Here is a 27,283-nt window from a genome sequence, read left to right on the forward strand (position 1 = left end):
AGGGAGCAGCAACTCCAGCCCCCAGAGAAAGCACGTTGTTTCCATGGGAGGCAGGAGAGAGAAATTCTCCAGCCAATCGCAGCTGAAGTTCTTTAGCTTTGGTACTAGGCAAAAGTAAACCCATTAAAGGCCCACAAGATCTCTGGCTGTTTGTGGCTTAGCTGGGTTAAAAGCTTTTGTGTCTTTAAGACCAGAGGCAGAAACAAAGAAATGAGAGTTCAAAGGCTCCTGACAACTTTTTTCTGGTTTGCTGGCTATGTTCATGGAGACAGAACTCCTTTCAAAGTAAAGAGATGCCCAAACTCACTTAAAACCCCCACTTGCCAGGGAGCATCACACACTGCTTCGTGCATAGTGGAGGTATGAGATTCTTCAGGATGCAGTAACACACCTGCCGAAACACGCACCTCTGCACACCTGGGCGCTGAGCGGCAAGGCTGTTACCACGCTCCCTCGGGTGCAGCCGTAGCGCGGCCCTGGCAGTATAAACCTCAGTGCAAGCTGGGAGGGTTTGGAGAGGACGCTGGAGGACACCTACCTCTGTAAAGACCGTTTGGTACCCAGACCCAGCGTGGACGTGAGCTCGGAGGAAGTCTGCAAAAGACGTGTGTTGCTGCTGCTTGAAGTATATATTGGCCAGAGAATCTGCCATAAACAAACCCACTGAGTTGCAGAGGCGGATCACAGAGTCCGGGGTGGCACAGTTCAGCAGTGCCAGCTGGGCTTCTTTCTTCACGCAGGACAGGAGTTCGCTAGGAGGACACACTGGTTTCAGCCTTTCCGTTGTCTGCAGGACCACGGAGGCACAGGTATTGGAGTGGTAGCCCACAAACACATCAGAAGGGCTGTATTTCTGCTTGCTTATGAGGTGATCTTCTGTATTGGTTGCGGTGAACTCACGCACCCACTTCTTCAGCTCTTTCACAATTTCTCTTTGCCCCTTGTCCAGGACAGTACTGATATCCAGGTAGTGCTTCTCCAGCCGGTTGATCAACGGGATGGGGAAGTGCTTATATACCACATCTTTCTCCTCAATGACTATCAAACGGAACTTTGGGTGCACTCGGCACTTCACCCGGTGGGTGCCCAGTCCCAAATCAACATACTTCTGGCCAGCAAGGTACACGTAGTATTGATTGAGGGCATCATAGAGGCTTTCATATAGGTTTTGCAAGTTGAGGAGCACAACGATTTGACCAGTTTCCATGCAGACCTTCACACGGTTGATGTTCCTGCATATCTGGGTGTACTCTTGGTCCTTAGGAAAACTGGAGCCAAAGATAATTTCTGGCTGTTGCCGGGCAGTAAAAAAAGCTTGCTGGAGGATCTGCAGTGCTGCATAATTCTCAGTCAACACAAGCAGGTACCTGCAATCACCGTCCTGAACACTGCTGTAAATGTTTTGTCGTACCAGCTCAATTCTACTGATATCGCGAGCACGTATTTCTCCTTTTTCTGGTAACTGTGAGGTGAATATTTCCAAGGCATTGACATCATCTTTGCCCCCAAAGTTACGAAGAACAACTTCAGCTATATCTTGAGGTGTCGGCTCGCTTTTGGAGCTCTTAGCTAAGGCAAAAAACATCTTTATGAGGCTGTAGTAGTCACGTAGACCAAAGAACTCCCTGTCTTGGGCCTTGCAAATATTTTCATATGCATCCGCAAAGTGACAAAAATACTGTTCAACCTTCTGCAAAGCCCCTCGTGCTGAGGAACAAATCCCTTTCGCACTTTCTATGAGCTCTTCTTTGCTGGGGTCACCCCGTGAGACAAAGATGCCTCGATTCATTTTAGCAGGGTCCAAAGCCCAGTTGGAAATCCCGATGAAGCCAACCTTTTTGTGAGGAAGAGGGACATCATCTATGCAGCCATCTTCCAAAAGTGGATGCAAAGTCTTCAAGGGCATTTTGGGAGAGTCTTCTGCGAGCCCAATCTCATCCAAAACCACCACTGAGACGTACTCCTCTAAGTTCTTCCCTTCCTGGAATCGAGCACAGTGCTTGAAAGTGCCTATGATTCCTTCTGGAGTGGAGAGAGGGCTGCACTGAAAAGACACTAGGTGGATCTGCTTCAGGTCCTTGAACAAATCTGAATGAGCTGCTTGGCCCTGCATGGCATCAGCCACAATGGTTTTCGCAAGGGATTTGGAGCTCCCAGGCTTCCCAACAAGAAAAAGAGGGATTTTCAACTCAATGCAGATGACCATCATAAAGACATTTTCCTTCAAGGCCAAGTTTCTTGCTATGGTATCTCGGAGGTGCACACCATTCAGAAATAAGTCCTGCATCAGGGAGATTTCTTCCAAAATTTTTTTCTGGCTATCGTAAGGTTTTGGAAGGACCTTGCTGATAGCACTCCTATATGCCTCCTTTTTTTCCAAAGACGCATGATAGCAGACCCCAACTGCTAGCACCAAGGACCAGATAATGTTGTTTCTCTCAACGGTGCTCTTTGGAGCTCTCTTCTCAGCGAAGTACTTCTCCAGTTCTGTCAGCAGTAGTTTACTGTGCTTGTGAAACCACTTGAAAACTTCCATGCAGCGTTCCACATCCCGCAGGCTGACAAAGCTGCATTCATCATCTCTCTGCCTCATGTATTGCTGGGAAGTGAAAAGCACTTCTGTAATTACCTCTGCTTCAAACGGCATCATTGGGACATGCTCAGTAACTCTTTGCACAATCTGTTGTATATACATTTTTTCAGTTAAGTTGTTCAGCTGCCCAAAATCCCACACTAATGGGATCATGCTGGGTGGGAGTGCATGGACCCGGTACACAAGCTGTCTCAGTGGAATAGACCCAAGCTTATCCTTCGTCTCATCTGCTTTGACACGGTAGCCCAATCCAGCTAATTCCAGGCGTTGAATCATCTTTGGTGTGTGCTTACGATAAGGGTTGCAGGCTGCTATGATCTGCAAGCCAGAGCAAGAGACCAAAGGCTTCCCCTGTACTGTGTGGTCGCACAGAACTTCCTTGATGCTGCTTACAGCCTCTGTTGTGTTGGCTTCATCGAAAAAGAGGACTGTGTCCAATCCGTGCTGCTCCTTATTGGTTTTAGCAAGGGCTTCTGCTTCTTTGATCCTGGCGTAAATCATCTCTGCAGTAGTACCTCCATGAACTTTTACAAGCTTCATGTTCTCTACCTCTACATAGCTTCTGCGTAACTTGCACAGAAAATTTATAAGTCTTGTTTTCCCGCAGCCTGTTTCTCCCATGATGACAACTGGGATGTTACATCTGAATCGCATCTCAATAGCCAAGATTTTTAGCACGTTGTCTGTTGTGAGCTCGTATGTCTCGTCAGGGTCTATTACCCAGGGGATTCCCAAAACCATGCAAAGCTTCTCCAGCTTCTCATGACGAGGCAACTGATCAAATTGAATATTGAAGGGAACTCTTTGGAGTAACAAGCCATTGTACAACTGTGAAGTCATGACATTTCTCTTGATAATGCTGTCATTCAAAGGATTAATGGCATCAACACCACCGCTGCCATTAGGCTTAAAGTGGAAACCAATGAATGTCATGGACACACGATCTTCATTGAAAAACAAATAAGGATGAGGCTCAGACTCCCACTTTTTCCTAATGCGGAAAGGAAGAAGATCTTCTTCTGCAATGTTCTCCAGGTTGGAAGACTGCCTTCCTGAACTTTGATCAGAAATGTTTAGGGAGGGTGTTGCAAAATCCCTGGCCATTAAAATCATGAAGGTCACGACAAAGTTTTTGAAACCTTTCAAAGTGTCCTGGACAAAGTCAGGGTTGCAAAAGACAGAAGCTTCACAGTCTCTCAACTGAACATTGAGAAACCATGTGAAGTTTCGGAGTTCTGACCAGGAGGGATCTGTGATTCCGCAGTGCAGGAGGAACTGCTGCAGGCATTCTGCTGGGCTTCCTTCCACAGAGTGCGCTTCGTAACAGAACGTGTCCAGATTGTACCCCTGATCATGTCTTTTCAGATACTGGAAAGGTCTCTGGAAAGCCTCACTGCAAAATTCCTCCTCATCCATTCCTGGATCTGAAACATCCCCAGACTGGTTCCCAAGCGTCTCCATTTCTAGTACTTCCTTGGGAGACTTGCATGTTACTTTAGGGAACACATCAAAGAAATTATATTTCTGGCTCGCTGACATCTGGAGTAGAGGAAAACAAAATAATGTCATCACAAAGCTGTAGCTCTAATCTTCTTCAGCTTGTTTAATCCGTTCTTAATGGTATTCTTGTCTAAAATCACAGACCTAACTGAACAACAGCGGTTAGGCTATACAACCATGACACTTTTCCCACTGTGTTACTTCTTCTGCTCAAAGTGCATCACATCTGTTAATCCTATTTCGTCCTACAGTCTCCTTCCTGTAACATTAGTGCCGTGTTACCTTCAGCCCCTTCTCAGTGCTACCTCAAAGAAAAAGAAAACTAAATGCAAGAAACTGTTATTTACCCCTGTCATTTCTACACTCTGTTCTTATAGCTGCATATAAATATTCTAGTACTTTCAAACATGCAAAGTAACATGAGGAAGGTTAGATTTTCCATTTTTATGTCTCCTATAAATGTTACAATGGGCCAGTGAGGCTTGGACTAACAGGCCTTCAGAAATTACCAACCCAAGAAAACCACAACAGTGTAATTTACTGTATGGTTTTAATATCACTCTGTACAACACCAGGGACACCACTTTGTGATGGACACGTGCAGCACAACCCAATACAAACAGGGAATTACTATGCTATGTTTACAGTTATAGTCTCTACAACTCACGTGCAGCTATATACACACATATGTGCAAATGGACTGAGAAATTAAAGGAAATCAAGTATTGCTGTGTACATACATGTCTTGCTGCTTTGTTTGGCACTGGTGATACCTCAAGGATTTCGATGATATACAAATGGCACTTTTGTCGTAGCCACATATTTCCATTATTATCTGTCAGATACTGCAAAACCAACAGCTTGAATAGAAATTCTGGAATTCCACTTCGTACCTATCATGAGAAAAGACACAAATGCATTTCCTCTTTATTTACTCATCATAACTTCACAGGATTATAGAACAGTTAAGGGTGGAAAGGATCTCTGGAGACATCTTGTCCAACCCCCTGCTCAAAGCAGGCTCAGCTACGGCAGGTTGCCCAAGACCACATCCAGACAGGTTTTTAATCTCTCCAGGGTTGGAGACTCTACAGCTTCTCTGGGCAGCCTGTTCCAGAGCTCAACACCTTCATGGTAAAGAGTTCTTTATGTTATTTACATACACAATAATTAGAAAACACATCCTAGTGAAATGGCTTACTAAGAAACAAAAGCTTTAAAGAAACAACTTCTGCAAAGATCCACACAGAACTTCTAGCGTAAGGCAGCTGTGGGAGGGATGTACTTACTGAAGAGGTGATATCAAAATGGAATATCATGGGCTTTGTCTGGTGTTTTCTCTTCAGAAAAGGCAGAAGAGACTTTAGTACTTTATCTTCATCCACTTCTGGTTCAATTAGTCTGATGGTTTTCAGAAGTTTTGTATAGTCAGGCTGCTCTTCTTGCAGTCTCTCGTGTAGCCTCTTCACATACAGAGATTTCCCTGTTATCATAAAAAACATCAAAAGAACTAAAGCCATAAATATTGAATAAATCATATTAATGTCATAATAGAAAGAAGGAAGTCAAATGGTTAAGTACCCTGTCCTCTGAAATCCCTGAACCTTCCTAAAAGGCATTCCAGAAGAAAGCCTAAATCTGGTTAGAGCAGCTGCAGCCTGGAGTCAAAGCCATTGTTGGCTACTGAAGGCTGTCACTATCCACATGGCTTGCTTTGCTTAGACCACCCGAGAAAGGCTTTACTTTTTATTAGGACTTGAATCTACTCTATCATGTGGTTGTTTCTGAAGTCAAACACTGGGGGGCAGGGGGGGAAATGGTTGTTGTCAAGATAAAAGCACTCTCAAGTTTCCTATCCTGTAGAAACTAATTTTGCCAGTGTTTGGGCAAAGCCAGTGACTCGGGTTTGTTGTTTGCAGTTGGCTGTAGCCTGCATCTGCTGCTCCCCAGATTAACATGGGGAATGGACAGACTGTCCACTGGCTACACCCCATCACACCCTTTACGCTGGATGTAGCGCAGGAGCTGGCTGCGGTAGGTTCATTCCACAAATAGTTCCCGGTTACGGGTCTCTGGGTAAAGCTCTCTCTTCTGACCTTTTGGAAGCTCCACACTCACCCTCGGCAGTATGAAAGGTTTGTAACACAACAAAAAGAGTGGGTTTATATAGCTTTCCAGACTGAAACTAAGGCACCAGCCTTTCACAGGTAACAGCCAAGAGCTGCCCTGCATTTCTGAAGTTTGACAAAGGATGTAATTTGTTACCAAAACTGTTTTGTATTTTCTCACCAGTCCCTGGAAAATAACGCAGCACGCTTTCCCTTTTGAGACCAACGTTTTTCATTGGGGTGGTACTCTATCAAAGCCCAAGAACGGCTGCTGTAAGGAAGAAGCGAGGGCTGATATTGCTCCTGTAGGCATGCACGAGAAGTACTTCAAAGGAATTATAGAAGACTCAAAGTTTACACAAGAAACACACACAGCTGGACAGCCAAAGCTCCTTCTGGACTACCAATCTCCAACAGGGGACAACAGCTAAGGAACAGGGTGAGAACACAGCTGCCACACAGCGACTCTTTCCCAGTATTTTTTCAGTGATTTGCAGCTCAGGAACTCCAGTGTCAGAGATAGCATCTTTGTGCTTAATAGCACTTGATGGATGTTTCTCTCATGACTATATCTAATCATTTTTTAAGGCTGTGTAAAGCCATGGGTTCCACAGTTTAACTAAACACTGTTTGAAGAACCACCTCCTCCTGTTTGCTTTTCAGCCTGCCAAGTAGTTTTACTTAATGCCCTCCAGCTTTCTGCATTAGGAGACAGGCAACGATCGTTTCCTATGCAAGAAAACCAGGCAGGCTTTACAACCCTCGTCCCATCTCACATGTATTTTCCTGCAGGGATATTTTAACCTCAGGAGGTCATATTCATCTTATCCAGAATTAGCTATCTAGTTTATGTTAATGATGTAAGTCAGCAGAAAGAGACAGATGTCCGAATAGCAAGATGAACCATCTTTAGAGATGCTTATCTCAGGACAAGATGAGCTGTCCTTACAGCTTTCATCTCACTCCACTGACTATAGTCTGAATCATTCTTTTTGACTAGATATTTATGACTTGGGCAGAAAACCTGGCAAGGTGAACCCCACTCCAGTTTTTAAAACTCAGCAGACCCCGCTTTGCATGTGACATCTTACCCACGCCAGCTCTTTTGGAGGACACAATCCCAACACACATATTGTCCTTGAACACAGAAGCAGCTGAGCTTGAAGGCTGAGCGACCCTGTAGTGGTGCTGAAGGTATCGCTGGATTTCAGCTAGCGGCCTCTGAGGTATCATGTGCACTTTGTACTGGCTGAAGACAGAAGGGATGTAGCTGTGCTCCCTCTCGCAGTTGCAGAGAATGATGAGGCGATAGGTGCTGTTGCAGCGCTGCAGGTGTTGGAATAGTTCCTCTGCTCTGCAGCTGACATCGTAACTCAGCTCATCTGCGTACAGCATGGTGTAAATTTTCTCTCCTCCACTGCAGGGAATGAGGCACCTCCTGAGGAAGAGCCCCACTTGCTCAGCAGTGGTCTGAGGAGCGCACAGGAGAACTTCGTCAAAAGTGGGAAGGGGCTGGTTGGGGCTGTTCATGTAAATAGCCAGAGCAGATGTGAGCACCTCAGACCGAGGGCATGTGATGAGGTTGGGCTGACCAACACACAGAAGATCCTGTGGAAAGTCTCGTGTGACGTGATCTCTCTCCCAGCTGGCCAGATTCTTCAGCCACTCACCAAGCGTATCAATATCCAGGCAGTTTGGAAGGAAGGAGCCCATGTTGCTCATGTAGCACTCCCAGATGCATTTCAGCCGTGCAGTCAGCTCCTTCTCCCCATCCAGCATCACTTGGAAGTCAGAAATAGGCTTCCTTGAGCTGGAAGGCACCTCACTCCTGGAGGCTCTAAGGACATCCTGCTTGGTGCAGTTGTGTTTCAGGAATGAAAGCATCATCAGGGCTTCCTGGCTGGGCATCCCCTGCCCCAGTTCTGTGCACAGATAGACCAGCTGCTCCGCAGTGTAGTAGTTCAGGTAGAAATGCTGGAATCGTTTTTCATACATGAAGCTTTTCCAATTCTCCAGGAAACTCTCCATGGTCTTGCAGAGGCCTGGGAGCACAGCTGCCATAGCTCCTTGCCCTTCCAGCACTGGGATCGGTTCCAAAGAGAAGTCTATAAGAACGCATGATTCTCTTTCGGGTGAACAATACACACGGGCAAGCCAGGAGCGGAAGAGCATGTTCCCAGCTGAATACAGGTCTATAAAGGCCTGTGCAAGTCTTTGGACATTGGAAAAGATCTGTGTAAGGATAGAGGAGAGAGAAAAAAACTAAGCTGATTTACCAAGACAAGTCCCAGTCACTAAACCACAGGAAAAACTGTCAGTGAAAAGCAAGGCTTTAGTCCCAAGCCAGGTGTGTCAGGCCTTGTACAGTAACTGCGGCTTTTTAACAGCACTGTTCCCAGGAAGCCAGTAAGGAATCCCCAGCTTGCTGCGAAAGCCCAGCAACCCTCCCGGCAAGAAGCACCCCCGGTGCAACCAGAGGACAAGGGTACCAGTGCACTCCCCAGTCTCCAGCTTAGTTTCACCTTAACAGGGAACGCAAGAAGCAGGAACATCTATCTGCCTGTTACTATTCACCCCAGCAACTCAGCTGTAGACCACAGTCTTAAAAGCTTATATTCAAGGCAAAATCCAACCCCAGCCTCAACATCAGTAACCCACTGGGTTTGAAGCCTGACCTCAGAGAACTTCTCCACCTCCAAGCCTTGCTCTCCCTTCGCCGACATGAGCATCAGTTTGTTCTGCAGTTCACGGAGCTCTGCCAGAGAGTATTTCCATGATGCCTCGTTATCCCCAGAGCTCCCTGGGAGGGTGAAGCGCAGGACATTGTCCAAAGAAACCTGCCAGAGAATAAGTCATTAGCAGTGATGTGCACTGAGGTTCTACTCCTGAGGTAGTGCTATATGCCCTGCAAGGGGAGCGCTTAGAAGGCAGCAGCCCCAAAAAGGAACTGTGCAGAGTGGGAGAAAAGCTTCAGCACATTTCTGACAGTCCCCAACACGCCAGCAGTGTTGTATGCAGGAGGGGAGGGAAAACCAGGCAGCCTCACCTTTTGGCCATCAGCTGGTGCTCTGAGAACATATATTCCTCTGCTGTTGATGGCAGCTGCCAGCGACAGTGACGACAGCTCCACAGACCCGTGGCTCTCTTTCACTGTTTTCAACCACTCTAAGTGCTGAGCTGAAGCACGCTGTGGGAAGAGAAGACATGGCACTGCCCTAATCACTCTGACTTGGCACTTCCTTCCAGAGTTACATCTGTGTTCAGGACAAACAGCTTGGGCTGGCATAAGAGTTTCAAGGACAGGGAAGGAAGAAAGGAATGACTACTGGCCACAGCCTGATCTTTCTGCACAGCTGTCCTTTACCAACACCATGAGAGGCTGAACAAACAGAACCCACAGTGCTCCAATGCCTCTTGCTATAGAAACGTGCCCTGCTGCAAAGAATACGACAGAGTTCCCAGCCATCTGCCTGCCTTCTTTTGCATCATCATTCCAACTCCTACAAGAGCAAAGCTACACCATGTCACACTTGAAAGCCTCAGCAGTGCTCTGGAGAAATCCGTGCTATGTCAGTTACTGTTGCTGCAGTGAATTTTTGTGCCACAGAAACACAAAATATTTTTCTTCCAATAACAAGAGCTGCTGTGACATCCTCACGCAAGTGCAATTTGTCCTGTGCAGTCAATCCCCCAGAAACTCTTGGAAGGCAGAAACGCAAAAGGATACAGAGAGGACTTGCTCCAGCAGAACTCACCAGTTTCTTGGGAAGATTCTCATCGCTGTCCAGGGCTCTCCACAGCTTCGTCAAGCAGCGCATGAAGTCCTCAAACCCTGATTCTTGCCTAAGCTCATAGAGCAGGGAAGAGTAGCCATGCACAGTGTCATGGAAACACGCCACACGGTCCACATCCATGTCATTTTCCCCAGCAGAGATGGAGGCCAAGTCTACAAATACCTTCAGCTCATTTATATCTTAAGCGAGATAAACACATGAATGAACAACAAATGAGGCAACTTTAATGCAATTCCACATCACCAACTTTTACAGAAAATGCAGAAAAAATGTCTTTGTGCAACTTCCTTCCACTCATCCTGCCAGCAACTTTGCTAGGTGATTCATCTGCATTAATGACATCCTTGGCCCTGATCGCCACGAACAGCAGATTTGCAGCCGTGATGGAAGCAGTACAAAGGGGGGGGTGGGTGTGTCTGTGCATGTAAGACAATTGAGCTGGCAGACACACAACTAATCAGACCGCTGCCACCCTGTTAAACGGATGGCCTCTGTTCTCTTAAATAACCAGTCTGAACTGAATAGTAGAACCTATTCCAACCCATCAGATCGAGCCCAGCTATCGGGCAGGGTAGCTACTGCGTGCTGCACAACACTACAGTAGCATGAGCACATTTAAAGGGACTACTTCATAGCACGTTCCACACTGAAACCCGTAAGAGATGCTTGTAACTATCAATATCAGATGCTGTGAAGGCATAAAGCAGATAGCAGATGGGTCAGAGATATGGCATTCCTTCTGCCCCCACACAAACTGGCATCCCTTCTGGTACCATCTGCCTAATTTCTGGGTGAGCAGCACACACCTTTCAATGCTTCTCTGACCCAGCAGACAAACTCCTTCTGCTGGGCCAGCTCCCCCAGACACCCACGACGGTTCACAGTGATCCCCTCCAGCAGTCTCTTGGCATGCATAAGCTCGGGGCTGATGGAGTCCAGCTTTTGTGTCTTGTACGATTCAAGCTTTTCTGTCTACAAACCAAGCAGTGAAAACAAATGTTCAGTCTGGAAATGGGAAATTCAATCCGTTCTCCAGCAGGGAAAGGAAAGCCCTCTGCCAAGCCACACCCCAAACAGAGGAATACCATCTTTTCTCTTTTAAGAAATACTACACAAAAGCACTTTGTTTGAACACTTAATTTTTATCTCAAATAAGCATTCTGAGACAGGGAACGGCTCTTGACAGACTGGAATAGGCTTGTGGGAAGGTTCAGGTTTACCCAAGCCTTCTAGCCATCACCCTGACAGTACAGAGCTGAAGAACTGCATACTTACGATGTCCAACAAGTTTTCTAGGACTCTGAAGTCACCAGAGAGGTTTAAAATCTCTTTGACATTGGCAATGATCTTCGCAGCATCAAAAGTTAAATGCATTTCATGGTATTGCTGGATCTGCTGAAATCGCTGATCAACCCAGTCTCTGTCTTCTCCAGGTGCAAGCTCACATATGGTATTTAGTTCAGTTCTGATATCTTCAGGATGATTTGTGAATTCCTGAAAAATTGTATCAACTGCAGCAAGTGTGAGACTTCCAGATCTGAGATCACCATACAGCCTTCCATAGTTCGCAAAACAAGGGAAGATTAGACTGCTGAAAACATTATCAAGGTCCAATGTAGGAACAATGTGGTCCTCCTCCTCCTCCTCTTCTGAACTTTCATAGTCCTCTCCTGCCTTCTGCGCTGCTTCTTCCCAGAACTGCTGGAAGATCAGGCTGTCCTTAAGAGAGTGCATTTTCTGGGCAAATTCTTTCAGCTCTGGGCTTAAGCTGTAGTAGGTCCGTAGGGGTCTCTTTCCCACATTCACAACTGTATTTAGTCTTTTTGAGCGAAGATCTTCCAAGTGTTCAAATTCCACTTCACCTACATCCACTTTAAAACAGAGAGATAGGTCAGAGGTAGATGAGATGTCTCTCTTGTGTCCAGCTTACTGCATCTAATCTGCCAAGCTGCATAATGCTATGGGGCACGTGGACCTCTACAAATACCATTTGGTGCATAAGCACTCATTTGATCCCTCAAATGCTCTGGGTTTACGTGCCCCACCCCTCCTCATCCTTGCTGTGGTTTAGAATGAAACCTGTTTACCAAGCCTAGTTGTTTTCAAAGAAAATTATGTTTTCTGGAGTTGCCACTCTCAAATTGCTCCCCCAAAACACTACCTTTCACAGATGCCTGCACCTTCCTACACATGCTCAGAAAGGTTCCTATTGCTTTTTTCTCCTTCCTGAGAAGCGTTACTTCTTCTTGCCTCCTCTGCAGCAATTCTTTCAGTTCTCTCTGGAGTAGTTCTTTGTCTTCACTTAACAGCTGCTGGTGCTCTGAAAGAAAACTCATCTGTAGTCACAAGGCAGATACTTCCCACCCCCTGCACCCATGACTCAGGTTTGGATTTGCAGTCTCACAAACACCACAGTGAAATGCAGACAACACAAACTGGAGTTGGGAGCTCCATATAAAGGACAAAGACAAAGGCAGTACTGCTAACTGCTGAAGCACCTAATTCGCATCGCTAATCAGCAAAGTAGGTTAACCCAGTAGGCCATCGGTCACTACAATGTAAGCCAACAATGCCACTTTTGGATAGTGCTCTTACTTATCTCCCAGATACAGATGAACTGTTTCTCATGCTGGAAAATCTCTTCCAGATGTTTCACAAGGATACACCCTTTCCAGATGTCAGCAGTGACACTCGTAAACACAGAATCTGCTGTGGCCATTACATTCTTTGCTTCATCTGTAAGTTTTTCTAGGAGCTCTGTGTTTGTTCCTGTTCCAGAAACAAAGCATATAAAACCTCGATCAGCCCTGCTTCACAAAAACTAGGCAGAATCAATAACTATTCAATGTCATGATACAGAGTCCTTTCATTTCACATTCGAATCCCTACCCAAAAGTCTGTGAACTCATCACACCACTCTCCAACCCCTCCAGCTCTGGAGCTCCCAACATAGGAAAGACATGGACCTGTTGGAGTGGGGCCAGAGGAGGCAACAAAGATACTCCGAGGGCTGGAGCCCCTCTGCTGGGAGGACAGGAGGAGAGAGTTGGGGGTGTTCAGCCTGGAGAAGAGAAGGCTCCGGGGAGACCTTGCTGTGGCCTTCCAGTGCCTAAAGGGGCTGCAGGAGAGGTGGAGAGGGACTTTTTACAAGGGCATGTAGTGATAGGACAAGGGGGAATGGCTTCAAACTGGAAGGAGGGAGATTTAGATTAGATATTAGGGAGAAATGTTCCACTTTGTGGAACAGGTTGCCCAGAGAAGCTGTGGCTGCCCCATCCCTGGAGGTGTTCAAGGCCGGGTTGGAGCAACCTGGGCTGGGGGGAGGTGTCCCTGCCCGGGGCAGGGGGGTTGGAACTGGATGATCTTCAAGGTCCCTTCCAACCCAAACCATTCTATGATTCTATATTTTTTTGAACAGAAACAGCTAGGATCTCAGGAAAGCAATTCAGAAACCTTCCCATGGAGAGCTCGTACCCAAAACCTGTGGAGGAAACATGAGCCATTTTGATCCATTCACATGGCCAAGACTTTTGCATTTTTGTGTAGCAACAATTTATTAGAATTTCTCAGAGAAATAAGTTATGTTCTACAAATCCACTTGATCTACAGGTTCAGCAGTCCAGTACAAATCCTAAACTGGCTGCAGTGGATTAGCACAAGAGGAATACTAGCTCACTTCTTCTTAGCCTTTCTTCTCCAAAACCAGGCTGAACACCTTGAGATAGGGAACAAAACAAGAGCAGGACAATTTTTCTGTATTTGTTCACTGCTCTGCAAAGTGGGAGTGGCAAGGCAGAGAACAGCTTTTCATAGAGTCCTATAAATATAACTAACAGACATACCATTAAAGCTGAAGATATGTTTGATGTCAGGCCACGTAAGCACGTGGTGCAAAATCTCATCAAAGTCATCCTCAGACTGCCCACCCTTGACTGGCCATGACTTCACAACAATAGTTGATACAAGCTGGCTGAATCGGCCCATGTTGTAGGAAGATATCTTCTCGAGGAGATTTCTCTGCGTCTGCCCAAGACACACAAGACAGAGGGGAGGAATGCATCAGTGTTTTGGATGATACTGCGTCCGTCTTTCTCTCGGGATCGGACACTGATGTCAAGAAGTCACACCTTGGAGGTGTGGCTGAGGCATATTCCAAAAAAGCTGTATGACATGACTGACACCAGAAGCCATGATGGCAAAAGCACTACAAGTATTTTCATGGACCCTTTATAAGTGGATCCTCATTTCCTGCTTTTTTGTCAGCATTTTTTTTGTTGGTTTAACAAACTTAAACAATCCACAGCAACTCAGGCAATGAGAGCAATGTGCAACTCGCCTTCCAGCACAATGCACAACCCCACACTATGCAACGGGAAATTTAACATTTCCTTTTCCTACCTTGAGGGAAAAGGCAATACCTGGCAAGCCGCAGTTACAGCCTCTGTGGCACAATTACAGAAACACCAGCCAATGGAAGAGTCAAGTTCTGTAAATTTGCAGTACTGACAGCAGTAGACTAAGATTTGGTTAACAGGAAGCTCCTATAAGGCAAAAGGCAGATTTCTTATCAGGTTAAAAGTTTCCAAAGCGTTTCTCTTCTGAAAGCACGAAGGAGTGCTGCTATTAAGACAACGAAAGGCTAGCAGGCTACTGGAGTCTCCGACACCAAGAATACAGCATGGTACAGTTTCGTGTCCAATTTTTGAGCCTCCAGAACATGGTTTATAACAGGAATGGCAATGTTTAGACCAAAGCCACAGTGTTTTCGTGTGCCTATTCAGGCTCTAGAAGCTATTCTCTAAGCATGGCAGATGACTGTCTATCTGCTCTGAACTCAGCCCATGCAGTGACTGCCTGCGGTCCCCCCTACCTCCTGAATTCTTCTCTCCAGATCTGCAAGTAAAGTCTTCTTCCACGTCTCAGTGAACTGTCCATCTGGAAAGCGGATCTTCACAAATTCATCCCAGGCCTGCAGGTGAGAAGCAAACAAACCCAAAACACTAAGTGCTGAGATTTAACATTCAAGTAAGTAAATTAAAAGAACTATGCTGAGGAGAGGCCACACACTCATCAGACAGTCTGCAGTCCTTTCAGATGTTTCCATCCAGAAGAAGAGCACTCCCTGAGCTGCAAAAGGCAGCTTCTAAGCCCCAACAGTGTCAAAATGTCCCAGTTGCTAGAGGAGACATTTGGATGAACCACTTCCACCTTGGTGCTGGAAAATCTCCCTGGGAGGGCTGGGAGCAGAGCAAGGCAGACCGTAAGGAGTTGCCCTGCGCTTTGCCTGCTGGAAGGCTTGAAGGACGGCCAGGAGGACGTACAGGGTGAGCAAGACAACAGCTCCAGCTAAACACCAACAAGGGGCAGCTCCTCATCCCAGCAACACGTCTTTGAACATCCAGGAAAAAGGAGAAATAAGGTGAGCTGAGCAGCACCAATTAAAGCCCTTTGCTTTTCAGCCCAATAGTGTTCAAAACAAGGCAGCCTCTCAGCTGGCAGTCCACACTGCCTGTCCCCATCTCATTCCTTACGCAGCCACAGCAGCTACGGTCCCCAGCAAAGAGCCATTAGGCTAAAGACTATATGGTTAAGCTACAGTAAAATGCTTTTTTATTCGTATTATTAGATGACAAACCCGAAGTTCCCAATGAAAAGAAAACATCACACGCTCTAGGTGTTCGACCAATAACTTTTTGCTTAAAGCATTTCGGAACCAGGTTCGAGTGTCTCTCAGAGCTTCATTGAATACTTCTATCACTGGAATTTCCTGCCCAGCATCTTGTGGAACCTGCTGCACAAACGGGAGAAGGGAAAAAAAAAAAAAAAAAAAAAAGGAACAGTTCAAGCAGGAGAGCAACGTACAACTGATTTAAATGAGTATTTCTAAAAGAGAAGGTCTAGATGCATCCAAGGCATAAACATGCCCAGCAACAGAGACCCACCACTACTTGAATAAAGGATAGATGGAGGGTGGGAAAATGCAATGCTTGTAAATAGTTTGCGCTTAAGAATGCTTATTCCAGGAAGTAAAGACAACATATGTTTAAGGGAAAAAAAAAAAAAAAACAGACATAAACCAAAACCCATGACAGCCAACTAGACATTTAACCTTATTTTCAATAAGAATAATTAAAATCATTAAGTGATTTCACAGCTTTTAGAAAGTACCACAATCTTGGTTAATTTAGAGTATTAAGTTTTCTAAATTGAGAATGGACATGATCTATCCCTGGGGGCATTCAAGGCCAGGTTGGACGGGGCTTGGAGCAACCTGGGTTGGGGGGAGGTGGCCCTGCCCAGGGCGGGGGGGTGGGAACTCGATGATCTTCAAGGTCCCTTCCAACCCAAACCATTCTGTGATTCTGTGATTCTATAAAACCAGTCTGCTGTACCATTTTAGTAATAATTCTTAGATATCTTGTTCATATCAACCCATGAATGGTTCCTTGGTACTCACTGCTGTGGGCTGAAGTTTGGCAACCTTTGAAATCATCATGGCAGAAGTGGCAGGAATCGTGTACCACCTCCCCCACTTCAGGTACTTGCAGACCTTCTTGTGCAGCTTGAGGCAATAGGTCAGGCAGGACTTCCAAGAGCGAGCTTCCAGAACTCTGAAGGACAGGAATAAAGAGGAAGAATTTATTTTCTGCTCAGAGGAAAAATAAAAAAAGAAAAAAAAAGAAAAAAGAAAAACCCCACCAAATTCAATACAGTGTGGCAACTAACCATCCCTCCCTCAGATGGATTTAAAAAATGTTGGTATTTGAGAGGGATAGAAATAGAGGATTCTTCTATTCTTACAGATTTCAATGCATATATTCAAGCTACAAGGATAACCCCACCCCACAGGCACGGTGTAAATAAAATGAATGATGCTCCCACAAAAGTGCACTTCAGTTACCTGGCCCATTTCTCATCCAAGGTACACAGCAGTGTCTTTAGAAGACTCTCTACTTGCTAAGAATAAAAAGACAGAAATCTTACATTGTGGAAGGAATTTTACAGATCGGTTTCTCATTAGTTGAGGGGATGCTGTGAAAGAGGGAATTCAGTATTCTTCCATGCCTTTTCCAATGCTTTTATGAATACACTATAAAATTGCAAGAATTATTTACTGGATATCAGAGTCAACATACAGGTGGCTGTATTATTTGTACAAACGAATAATAGCACTTCTTACAATCTAGGGGTTTAAAATTTATTATTAGTAGTTGCAAAGTGCAGTTCCTGCTGTCCTCCCACAAATATAAGTGTTTTCACAACAGGCAAGCACATCTCTCAAACCAGCAGCGCCTTGCCCAAACAAACCCCAAGAGCTGTGCCAAAAATAGTTTCAGGCAGCCGTCTGAACATCTCGGGATTAAAATATTTGCCATCAGTGACCAAGAGCAAATCCAGATAAGCAGACCCTTCTCGCATTACCGTCAACATTTTTTGCTACAGACACACCTTCTCACCTTCTCTTAGGAGTCTTCTACTTCAGAGCACCTATTTTTGCTTTTAGCTAAATTTTCAGCTCTTTGTGATCTGACCTGCTACCAACCACGTACCCTTTAGTGACAGTCAGTTCTGCTAAAAGGTACACTACAGCCCAGTTTCAGCCTTTATCCCTTAGCTGGGTAAAGCTGCCAGAAGACAAACCTCAGAACTGCTCCACGAAACGTCAATGTTCTCTAATCTGTAAGAAACACCTTGAAGAGTAACTAACAAATCACTGGAGAAGTCTTGTATAAATTCAGCCAGGCTCTTCAGGGGCAGCACAGAGATCCAGGACTTGACCAGAGTCCTGTCGAATTCCATCAAGTATTTCTTTTCTTTCATTAGTTGCAGTAGGGTCCCCCTGGAGGGAAGACAAAACAAAATCTTCAAGTTTTCAAGGTAGAAAAGGCTAAGAGCTTGTTCAGCCCACAGAGGACTCTTATTCTCACTCCTGTGCTTTTTTCATTTACAGCTGAAGATCGGTAGAGACCCAAGACTCAGTGATCGCAGAAGCAGTGTCAAACTACTAAGCGGAAGCACTCAAGGAGAATAAACCCCAGGTCTTGCTCAGATTCTGCACAATGCGTATCATGAGCTGCTTTAACTCACACCAGGCATGACCAACTGCGCAAGCTGCTCCACAGCTTGCAGGGTTAAGGGTGGTTTGTGTCTGAAAGGTAATATACTGCACAGCTTTGCTATACACCATAGTCTCTGAGCAACCAATGTATAGTTTGGTGTTGAGACACTAAATACCCACCATCGACATGCTGTGTTTGTGATTTTTTAAAAACAAGGGAGGAAAAAGAAACAGGAGATAAAGTAAGGTGATCACCACCAACTACAATGTCAAGGCACTGGATAAAAATAGTAATTCTGGAAAACTCACATATACTGCTTCTTCCTTATTTCAGCAAACGGAAGCCCTTCGAGCCCTGCCCAGGTATCTTCTTCCATTGGCAAGTGGTCATGCTGCAAAGGAGCAGCAAGGAAATGCAGAAGAGGAAGAATCCACACCCACTGGTCTACTTGGTTATCAATGCACCTCTGGCACAACTCTGTCAGGTGAACCTTCAAACTGAAAAAAAAAAATACCACAACAAACACACACAGTAAAAGAATAGCTTTTTGCAGGACCCAAGAATGTCCTTGGGGGTGAGAGCAGACTCCATCTCAATCTCAATCTCAGTCTCGCTATGTACCTTCAAATAGCTTCTGGTGATTATTTTAGCTCAATCTTGTCTTCATTGAAGATTGTATATGGTAAAACTTTAAGACTCACAGCTGTAATCTCTCTGCACAGACTTAATACAGCATTAAGAAGAAGTAGCAATACTTTATCTACAGTTTCCACATAAGCCCCCCCCCCAGCTCAGTCAGGGATGGGGTGACACAGACACACAGAGCCAGGCATTCTAGGGACAATTCGCAGCCTCCTTGGTTGGCCTCCAAAAGGAAATTTAACAGCTGCGGCTCGGCAGGTGAAGTAGAAATTCGAGTGCCAGATAAGCAGTTAGATAACAGTCTAATAAGCAGGCACTCCGAGGAAAAAAATCAACAAAAACCATGTAATGATGCACACCAGAGGAGACAAGAAGAATCCAAATATGGCATTTAAATTTAAAGGAGTAAACACACGATGATCCTGATCATTGGAGTTTTTAAGTATGAATAGCAAACAGGTAAGAATCTAGAAACTGCTTGACAGAAAAGGGAAACAAATAACATTTTTATATACAATGAAAACCCAATAGTTTTAACTCAGTTTACTAATCTGACAACAGTGACAAGCTGCAACAAGGGAAATCCTGTTTGGACAAAAGGAAAACATTTTTCACATCAAGAAAGGTATGTTACTGTAAGAGGGCCCCAGAGAGGTTGTGCAATCTTCATCCCCAGAGTTTTTCAGAACTTGACTGCAACCTTGCCTGGACGTTAGCTCTGCTTTGAGCAGGAGGTTGGAACAGAGACCTCCAAGGATACCTTCAAATCTAATTTTTTTTCTGATTCTCTGACACTAGAGATCTGAATCCCTTACTGTTTTATCACAGGGTGCTACGCTCGCAGCAAAACCAGCACTTGTAAGTGCTCCAGTAACATACATACCTGGTAACTGCTGCAAAAGTCTTTGTGATTTGATGATTTTCATCCAGTATGGTTTGTTGTGACACCTTATCCAAGCACAAGAGGCTACACAGGTCAGCCAGATAGTTTTTAAATGTTGGCAGCTCGAGCCTTTCAACTACTGTGAGAATGGTGAGCCCCAGAGCTAGTTTACTTTTTATTACTATGTCCTCCTGCGATGCTTTTGCACCTTCTGGTGCAAGGAAAGGAAGCGCTATTTTCCTCATATATTTCAGCAGCAAATCATTCACCTAGGACAAAGAAGGGAAGAAACAAATCAAATACAGCATTAGCTTCTCAGCAAGTCTTTTTCTTCTGAAGCCATTTTCTTCTGCCAGTTACAGTGAGGAGACTCAATAGTCCTGTACACCCCACGACACGGTGTGGTACTGGGATCTAAGTATACGTGGTACTGACCACCACCAGAACATCAGGTGCGATACCCCGGTACCTGTGACGATTTGGTGCCCGTCTCTGTGCTACCACCTCCCACTGCTCAGCTACTGCCACACCTCCCCATGCCCAGCAGAGCTGGGGAGCGTCAAGGGACTGGGGCAGATCTCAGGAAGGGAAACGGTGAGCTGAGCAGTTGTACACCCAACGTTGCCTTATGTCACCATCGCACACCGCAAGCTGACTCCAGCTTAACAGTGGACTCTGGCTTTGTTGGGAGTCAGCAAAAGGAGAGAGATTTCTGTCCGTATCCACAGCCCCCAAAAGCTATGCTGAAACCATGTCCAGGGGGTCCATACTGTGGTGCTTGGTGATACCAAAATCACCCTTCTGAAAACCAGCAGCGACATGAAACACCCGTGGACTCTGCTGAGCTGGGCGGGTATGCCATCTTGTGGCCTCTGCTGTGTCACCAGGAGGAGGGAGGCTGCAGAGAGTTAGAAACGAGCAGCCTTGATACCAGTCCGAAGCCACAAAAAAGACATGACATTTCTGCCACGTTTCATAATTATGCCAGGTAAGAAATTTAGGACTCCAGAAGCCCTGTCTGCATCCTGCTTAGAACTGGACCAGGAGGAGCTCATCTCAAAAAAAAAAAGCAAGCTTGGAGTTCAAGATGGGTGTAGAGAAGTTGGTGAAGAGTGACTGGCAGCAAAATAAAAGGGCCAGGCTTAGGAAATTAACATCCAGACACAAAACCCACTCAAGTAAGAAGTCGCCACATCACAGCTCTGCTGCTGACCAGTATGGGATATTCAGAACAGCACCTAATTGCAAAGGTGTGCCTGAAGTTCCCAAGGCAGATGGTGGCAGTCACCCCAAAAGGATCCCCACCGGTTCCGTCACACCTGAGCTTTCTGACTGGAAAGCAAAATTAACCCAACAAGGTCAACAGCAAAATTCTGTGTTTAGTAACTGAATGTCTGTTTTCTGGTATCTGTTAAAAGAAAACAGCTTACCTGCTGCGTCCCAAAGTTTAACTCTGTCCATTGCATTTGCCTGCCGTCATATACCCTCGGGTCTGTTGTAACGACATAAAACTGTTTCAGCTGGAAGAGGAAGTTTCTCAGGTTGTCGGGACTCCAGGTTCCAAGAATGCTGAAGATATTTTCTAACATAATATTTGCAGCTATTATCTTCCCTTCCACCACGTCTTTGGTTTTATCGCGAGAAAATATCTTCAAAACGTTTTTCATTACAGAAGCCTTACACACAATATCATCATACTGATGCCATTCTAGAATAAGCAACACAGATGAGAACACAGGAAAACAATCATTTGAGAAACAAACACACATTCCCACATGCCTTCACTCTTTCAGCTGGCCACAGAAATACCCGCACTGACCCATCAGGTTTCCAACTTCAGATAGTGCTGCCTAATAATGATGCTAGTCCATATAAAGGAAGAGATCACCCCACCAAAAAAACATGGATCATCCCAATGTGCAGATCCACTCAGAAAAGCTCACCTCCATTGCTGACCAAGTAGCCTCTTATGAATAAGCAGCGATTCACATGACTACTTGATACTGAATTCTTGTAAATAAACTCGTACTCCCCTTCACCACAGCTAACCCAGTATTTGTAAGGAATGCATTTATTAATGATTTCTTTTCCAAGAGTTACAGTGCCTTCAATGAGGTATCCATGTTCTTCTAGATTCCTAGGAAAGACAAAACACAGCAAAGGAAGACAAAGGCAGGCAAAGGACATGTCAGCTGATCTATACACTTCCTTTTCCATGCATCACCCCATTTTTAATAGGAATGGTGATTATTCTTACATGATGAAAGTTTCAGAATAGTTATCTCCACTATGAAAACCCTTTATAGCAATACCCACCTATGGACATATAGCTACAGTCTTACATATTCAATGAAGTACCACACTGCATCCTGTTCTCCAGAGGCAAAACACTCCCGTGCCTCTCTGTGACTCACGGGGGTACTTACTTGGTGCAGACCAACTCACAAATGTTTTCCTTCCAGTTTGCATAGGGAGAAATGCCTTCAGCCCTGATGAACACTTTATGGGTCTCAGGGTTTAGTTTGAAGTCTTTGGATAATATTGCATGGAAATATACTCTAATACAATCACTTGGGCTCACAGAACTACAAGAAAAAATTAGAAGGAAAATAGAATGAATTCTAATTTTAATTTTTTTTAAATAGCAAAAATCATTATAAACCACAAATAAGATCCAAGCCACAGGCTTACTGGATGCAAGACCCATAAGCTCTGTCAGCAGTTCACTCAAACTGATGCTACATAGCAGGCCTAGTGTAAAGCCTAGTGCAAAAAGGAAAAATGGGTTCCTAAAGGCAGCATGAAATGCTCTGGCCACGTGCATCTGGGCCACCGCATTGGTAAGCTAACAGAAATACCTCACCCAGCAGGGTCAGCTGCAATGGCTATGCTTTATCCCTCTTCCAGCACATACGCATTAAGCAAAACAAGTTATACTAATCAAAACAGCTCTTCACACCTTTAATCTAAAGAGTTACATGTGTAACGCACATGTTCATGACAGTAAGAAATAAGAGGGCAATCTAATTTTTTTATTCATCAGATATTCTAAAAGGCTCAAGTACCAAGTGTACCACATTACCCAGTACATGACCTGTGCTGCAGTGCTGATTAAACATTAGCTCTCTTTTGCATGAGCAATAGTCTACCTCAGTTTTAAGGCAATTCTATTTCCACATATCCAAGATACATGCAGACTTAATCTTAGTACTTCAATCCCCTGCCTCAATCATGAGTCCCCTAGTACACCAAATCCTGTAAGTAAAGAATGCTGGCGAGCAGGAGGGGTGTTCTCACCTTCCTTTAATCTTATCCACAGGTTTCTGGTTCCCTTGTTGCTTTTTGTCCTTGCAACCGTCTGTTACAGGTGAAGCATCATCATTTCGAGGAATCACAGGTCCTTTGGTCTGACTTGTCCCCTCAGCGACTACGCGCACTTTCCCACTTGGGGTCTTCTTTTTCTCCTTTGTGTCTTCATTCTGCCACAGGAAGACAAACAATGCCCATTTAAACAGGACAACTTGGAAGTACCTCTGCAGAAACATCTGACATCTCTGCAGAAGGGTGGAGATACCCAGAAATCACAGCATATAAACAGAGATCCACCAGAGCCCAGTGGAGAGCACACCTGAAGGGCGGCTAGGGAAGAGAAGTTCACAGCTCCTGGGGGTAACTGAGCAACCACTCACTGAGAGCGCTGTGCTAGAACTAACACACAGGACAGCAAAACTCAAAAAAGAAACACTTCACAGTGCTCCCTGCTTTCACCCCATATCTCCAGCCTCGTGGTCTTCAGATTCACTGACAGCACAATCAAGTCACCGTTATAAGGGGACACTTTGCCCATCACAACCAAATGCTCACCACAGCGTTCACTCACAACTTACCTTGGAAGTCGGACAGCTCACTTTCTCCATGGTGTCTCGTTCTTCCGTCCCGGCCTGCGAGCTTTTGATCACCGGTGCAGCCTTTGCGTCTTGACTTGGACATTCAGCACAAGGAGACGCAGGCTTACTTTGAGGCACTCCTGCACCAGGAGATGGCCCAGAGGAAAGGCTCGCTCTCCCCGCTGGGGAGGCCACCTTCCTACTGCTACCCGAGGACTGGGAATCTGGCCTGGCTTCTGGAAGGCGGCCAGCGTCAGGGGCACCACTGCCCCCTTCCACGATACTCCTGACCTTCTCCTTTGGGGCTGCAGCGCTTGGAGATGGGGCAGACGCATTATCCGTGAGGCTCTGCTTCGGTGGGGTCATCACATCTACGCTGCTGTGAACGCCTTCTGCAACCGCTTCCAGGCTGCCAGCTGCCTTTCCAGAGTCACCCAACGCCCTGTCGCTTTCATGTGCGCCTCCACGCTCACCAGCAAGTACATCAGCACCCGCTTTGGCTACTTCACTGCCCGGGGTTTGGACTTCTTGTGGAATAACACCCGTATCAGGCAATTCCGTGGTTTGAGCTGGTGCTGTGCTTAGAGGAGGCAAGGAGTCCTGCTCCCCGGAGATGGAAGGACCCTTCTTTGCTTTATTCCTCTTCTTTTTCTATATTAGAAAAAAAAAAAAAACCAAAACAAAACAAAGAAAACACCAAGCTAAAGAAGGAACAACACAATGTCTGTTTATTCACTGTCAAAGATAAATTCTGTCACTTCCTCCATTGCAGCTAGTACCAACATCTTCCTGCTACACTGGGTCAACGGGGAACGACCACGAAGAGAAGGGACAAGACCAGCTACCATCTTCTATAGCCGGTGAAATGCAAGTAACGCTTGACAATTCTGTAGTTTTAATATCAAGACTTTCTCAGCAGGTACGCAGAGCAGTGCCGAGCATGATGCTCACTAACGAGATCAGACCAATTGATTACTAAGCTGGCTTCTGTGCTGTTTCCCTCAGTGCAGCAAAGGCACTGTTAGGGGGAGCTGTACCGCTCAGCACATCAGCTCTCTGCATACGCAACACTTCACGTAAGCAAACACATCTACAGTTTGCCTAGGAACACAGGCAGCAGCACCCCCATGCCAGCCAACGGGATTTGTGGTGGTGCAGCCCAGCGCCATTGCTTTGCAAAAGAGATTGCAACAAGTTACCCACTACTCCTGCTCCTCGGCACCGACAAAGAGCCTTACCCTCTTCTGCTTCAAGTGTTGCTGGAGCAGCTCCAGCAGCAACGCGACCTCCTCCTCCTCCTCTGTTTCAGTAGAGGAAGGAGTCCCACATGCAGTGCATTCAGGCATGGTCTCTGAGGTATTGATCAAAGCTGCCTCAGGGCCTTTGGTCTGACTTGTCTTCTCAGTTACTTCGTCCACTTTCCCACTTAGGGTCTTCTTTTTCTCCTTTGTGTCTTCATTCTACGATAGGAAGAGAAACAATGCCCAATTAAACAGGAGACCCTGGAAGTATATCTGCAGAAACATCCAACATCTCTGCAGACAGGCGGGGATGCCCAAATATCACGGCATACCGGACAGCTTTGTATTTCTGCAAATACTAATCCCTCATGGAGGAAAGCTACCGGTTAAGGAAAATAACACATGGAATGCAAGAGGAATGCAACCCAAACACATTGCTGTTGAGAGATATTAGTTGTTTAGTTTAAATAAGTAAGTTTTAATTAGAATAAATTACTTAGGGTTATAGTACAGTGTGATTTATGCTGTTTGCTTAGCTTTACTTGGCATGAGTAGCTAGCTTTGCCGAAGCCTTTATGCTGCAATAGAGTTAATTTTCTTAGTAATTTTCCTAGCAGCTGGTATAGTGCCATGTTTAGTCTTTTAGTATGAGGAAAATGATAACACAATGGTGCTTTGGTAGTGTTTTCTCTAAGTCTGGGACTTCTCAGTTCCCCATGTTCTGCCAGCGAGCGCAGGTGCACAAGAAGCATAAACCATAAGATAAGGAGGCTACAACCATCAGCAGAGACTGCAAATCAACAAGACAAAAGCAGTCAGCAGCCAGCCTGCCTGGACACAAAAGAATAATCCAATAAGGCGTCAGAAGACCCCAGACCAAAAATCACAATTGGACTAAAAGTCGCATGAACAGCGCGTGAGGAGTGTGCGAGTGGCGGGTCTGTAGATCACAAAGGTATAATTGCCTAGGGACTTCTTTGTCCGACGTCCCTTTCTGGAGGCACCCAGCTAGCTGACCCTGCTGCTGAACCTTTCAATTACATTATTTATTTTTGTAATATTTGACGCCTGAGACTCTGCTTCAAGAAACCCAGGACTGAGCCTGAAGGAGGAAGGACGCCTGAGAGTAAGTGCATGTGTGTGTGTGAGGAGTCAGAAGGGACACCCATCGGCTCCATGGAGCCACCTGCTGCGAAGTGACCTGGTCTTAGCAGTTAAAGACTCAGGGCGGTGTGTGTGCAACTCCTTGAATGGTGCGTGAATGCTCAGGCAGTGGCTTCTCCTTTAACGTTGGTAAGAAATGAGGTCAATAAGTCACATATCGCCAGAAGATGGGGCATACAGAAAATTAAAGACAAACAACAGCAATTTACAGCTTTACAGGCCAGTCCGTGAGTGGAGCACAGACACCTACAAAGCATGAAGACATCCTCCTTGGAGGAGATCCACCAGAGCCCAGTGGAGAGCACACCTGAAGGGCGGCTAGGGAAGAGAAGTTCACAGCTCCTGGGGGTAACTGAGCAACCACTCGCTGAGAGCGCTGTGCTAGAACTAACACACAGGACAGCAAAACTCAAAAAAGAAACACTTCACAGTGCTCCCTGCTTTCACCCCGTATCTCCAGCCTCGTGGTCTTCAGATTCACTGACAGCACAATCAAGTCACCGTTATAAGGGGACACTTTGCCCATCACAACCAAATGCTCACCACAGCGTTCACTCACAACTTACCTTGGAAGTCGGACAGCTCACTTTCTCCATGGTGTCTCGTTCTTCCGTCCCGGCCTGCGAGCTTTTGATCACCGGTGCAGCCTTTGCGTCTTGACTTGGACATTCAGCACAAGGAGACGCAGGCTTACTTTGAGGCACTCCTGCACCAGGAGATGGCCCAGAGGAAAGGCTCGCTCTCCCCGCTGGGGAGGCCACCTTCCTACTGCTACCCGAGGACTGGGAATCTGGCCTGGCTTCTGGAAGGCGGCCAGCGTCAGGGGCACCACTGCCCCCTTCCACGATACTCCTGACCTTCTCCTTTGGGGCTGCAGCGCTTGGAGATGGGGCAGACGCATTATCCGTGAGGCTCTGCTTCGGTGGGGTCATCACATCTACGCTGCTGTGAACGCCTTCTGCAACCACTTCCAGGCTGCCAGCTGCCTTTCCAGAGTCACCCAACGCCCTGTCGCTTTCATGTGCGCCTCCACGCTCACCAGCAAGTACATCAGCACCCGCTTTGGCTACTTCACTGCCCGGGGTTTGGTCTTCTTGTGGAATAACACCCGTATCAGGCAATTCCGTGGTTTGAGCTGGTGCTGTGCTTAGAGGAGGCAAGGAGTCCTGCTCCCCGGAGATGGAAGGACCCTTCTTTGCTTTATTCCTCTTCTTTTTCTATATTAGAAAAAAAAAAAAAAAAAACAAACCAAAACAAAGAAAACACCAAGCTAAAGAAGGAACAACACAATGTCTGTTTATTCACTGTCAAAGATAAATTCTGTCACTTCCTCCATTGCAGCTAGTACCAACATCTTCCTGCTACACTGGGTCAACGGGGAACGACCACGAAGAGAAGGGACAAGACCAGC

General features: G+C 45.8%; 1 protein-coding gene across 1 annotated transcript in view; it reads right to left on the minus strand.

Moving 5' to 3' along the window:
• Nucleotides 1-26,527, minus strand: part of RNF213 (ring finger protein 213) — a 52,959-nt gene extending 26,432 nt beyond the window's left edge. The window contains exons 1-27 of the mRNA XM_082492030.1: nucleotides 26,439-26,527; nucleotides 24,706-24,927; nucleotides 23,468-24,118; nucleotides 22,878-23,059; nucleotides 22,007-22,165; nucleotides 21,524-21,717; nucleotides 21,011-21,288; nucleotides 19,581-19,849; nucleotides 18,364-18,552; nucleotides 17,637-17,835; nucleotides 16,897-16,952; nucleotides 16,453-16,606; nucleotides 15,631-15,783; nucleotides 14,866-14,964; nucleotides 14,414-14,536; nucleotides 13,838-14,018; nucleotides 12,591-12,764; nucleotides 12,157-12,315; nucleotides 11,271-11,866; nucleotides 10,802-10,967; nucleotides 9,957-10,174; nucleotides 9,248-9,388; nucleotides 8,877-9,038; nucleotides 7,293-8,433; nucleotides 5,383-5,576; nucleotides 4,834-4,986; nucleotides 539-4,132 (exon numbers count right to left, since the gene is read on the minus strand). Of these exons, the coding sequence (XP_082348156.1) occupies nucleotides 539-4,132; nucleotides 4,834-4,986; nucleotides 5,383-5,576; nucleotides 7,293-8,433; nucleotides 8,877-9,038; nucleotides 9,248-9,388; nucleotides 9,957-10,174; nucleotides 10,802-10,967; nucleotides 11,271-11,866; nucleotides 12,157-12,315; nucleotides 12,591-12,764; nucleotides 13,838-14,018; nucleotides 14,414-14,536; nucleotides 14,866-14,964; nucleotides 15,631-15,783; nucleotides 16,453-16,606; nucleotides 16,897-16,952; nucleotides 17,637-17,835; nucleotides 18,364-18,552; nucleotides 19,581-19,849; nucleotides 21,011-21,288; nucleotides 21,524-21,717; nucleotides 22,007-22,165; nucleotides 22,878-23,059; nucleotides 23,468-24,118; nucleotides 24,706-24,927; nucleotides 26,439-26,468 (9,837 nt within the window). The 5' untranslated portion in view covers nucleotides 26,469-26,527. The remainder of the gene's footprint in view (nucleotides 1-538; nucleotides 4,133-4,833; nucleotides 4,987-5,382; nucleotides 5,577-7,292; nucleotides 8,434-8,876; nucleotides 9,039-9,247; nucleotides 9,389-9,956; nucleotides 10,175-10,801; nucleotides 10,968-11,270; nucleotides 11,867-12,156; nucleotides 12,316-12,590; nucleotides 12,765-13,837; nucleotides 14,019-14,413; nucleotides 14,537-14,865; nucleotides 14,965-15,630; nucleotides 15,784-16,452; nucleotides 16,607-16,896; nucleotides 16,953-17,636; nucleotides 17,836-18,363; nucleotides 18,553-19,580; nucleotides 19,850-21,010; nucleotides 21,289-21,523; nucleotides 21,718-22,006; nucleotides 22,166-22,877; nucleotides 23,060-23,467; nucleotides 24,119-24,705; nucleotides 24,928-26,438) is intronic.
• Nucleotides 26,528-27,283: the final 756 nt, after the last annotated feature.

Source organism: Vanellus vanellus (genome assembly GCF_965231255.1).
Source record: "Vanellus vanellus genome assembly, chromosome: 17".
In the NCBI taxonomy this organism is placed as follows: Eukaryota; Metazoa; Chordata; class Aves; order Charadriiformes; family Charadriidae; genus Vanellus; species Vanellus vanellus.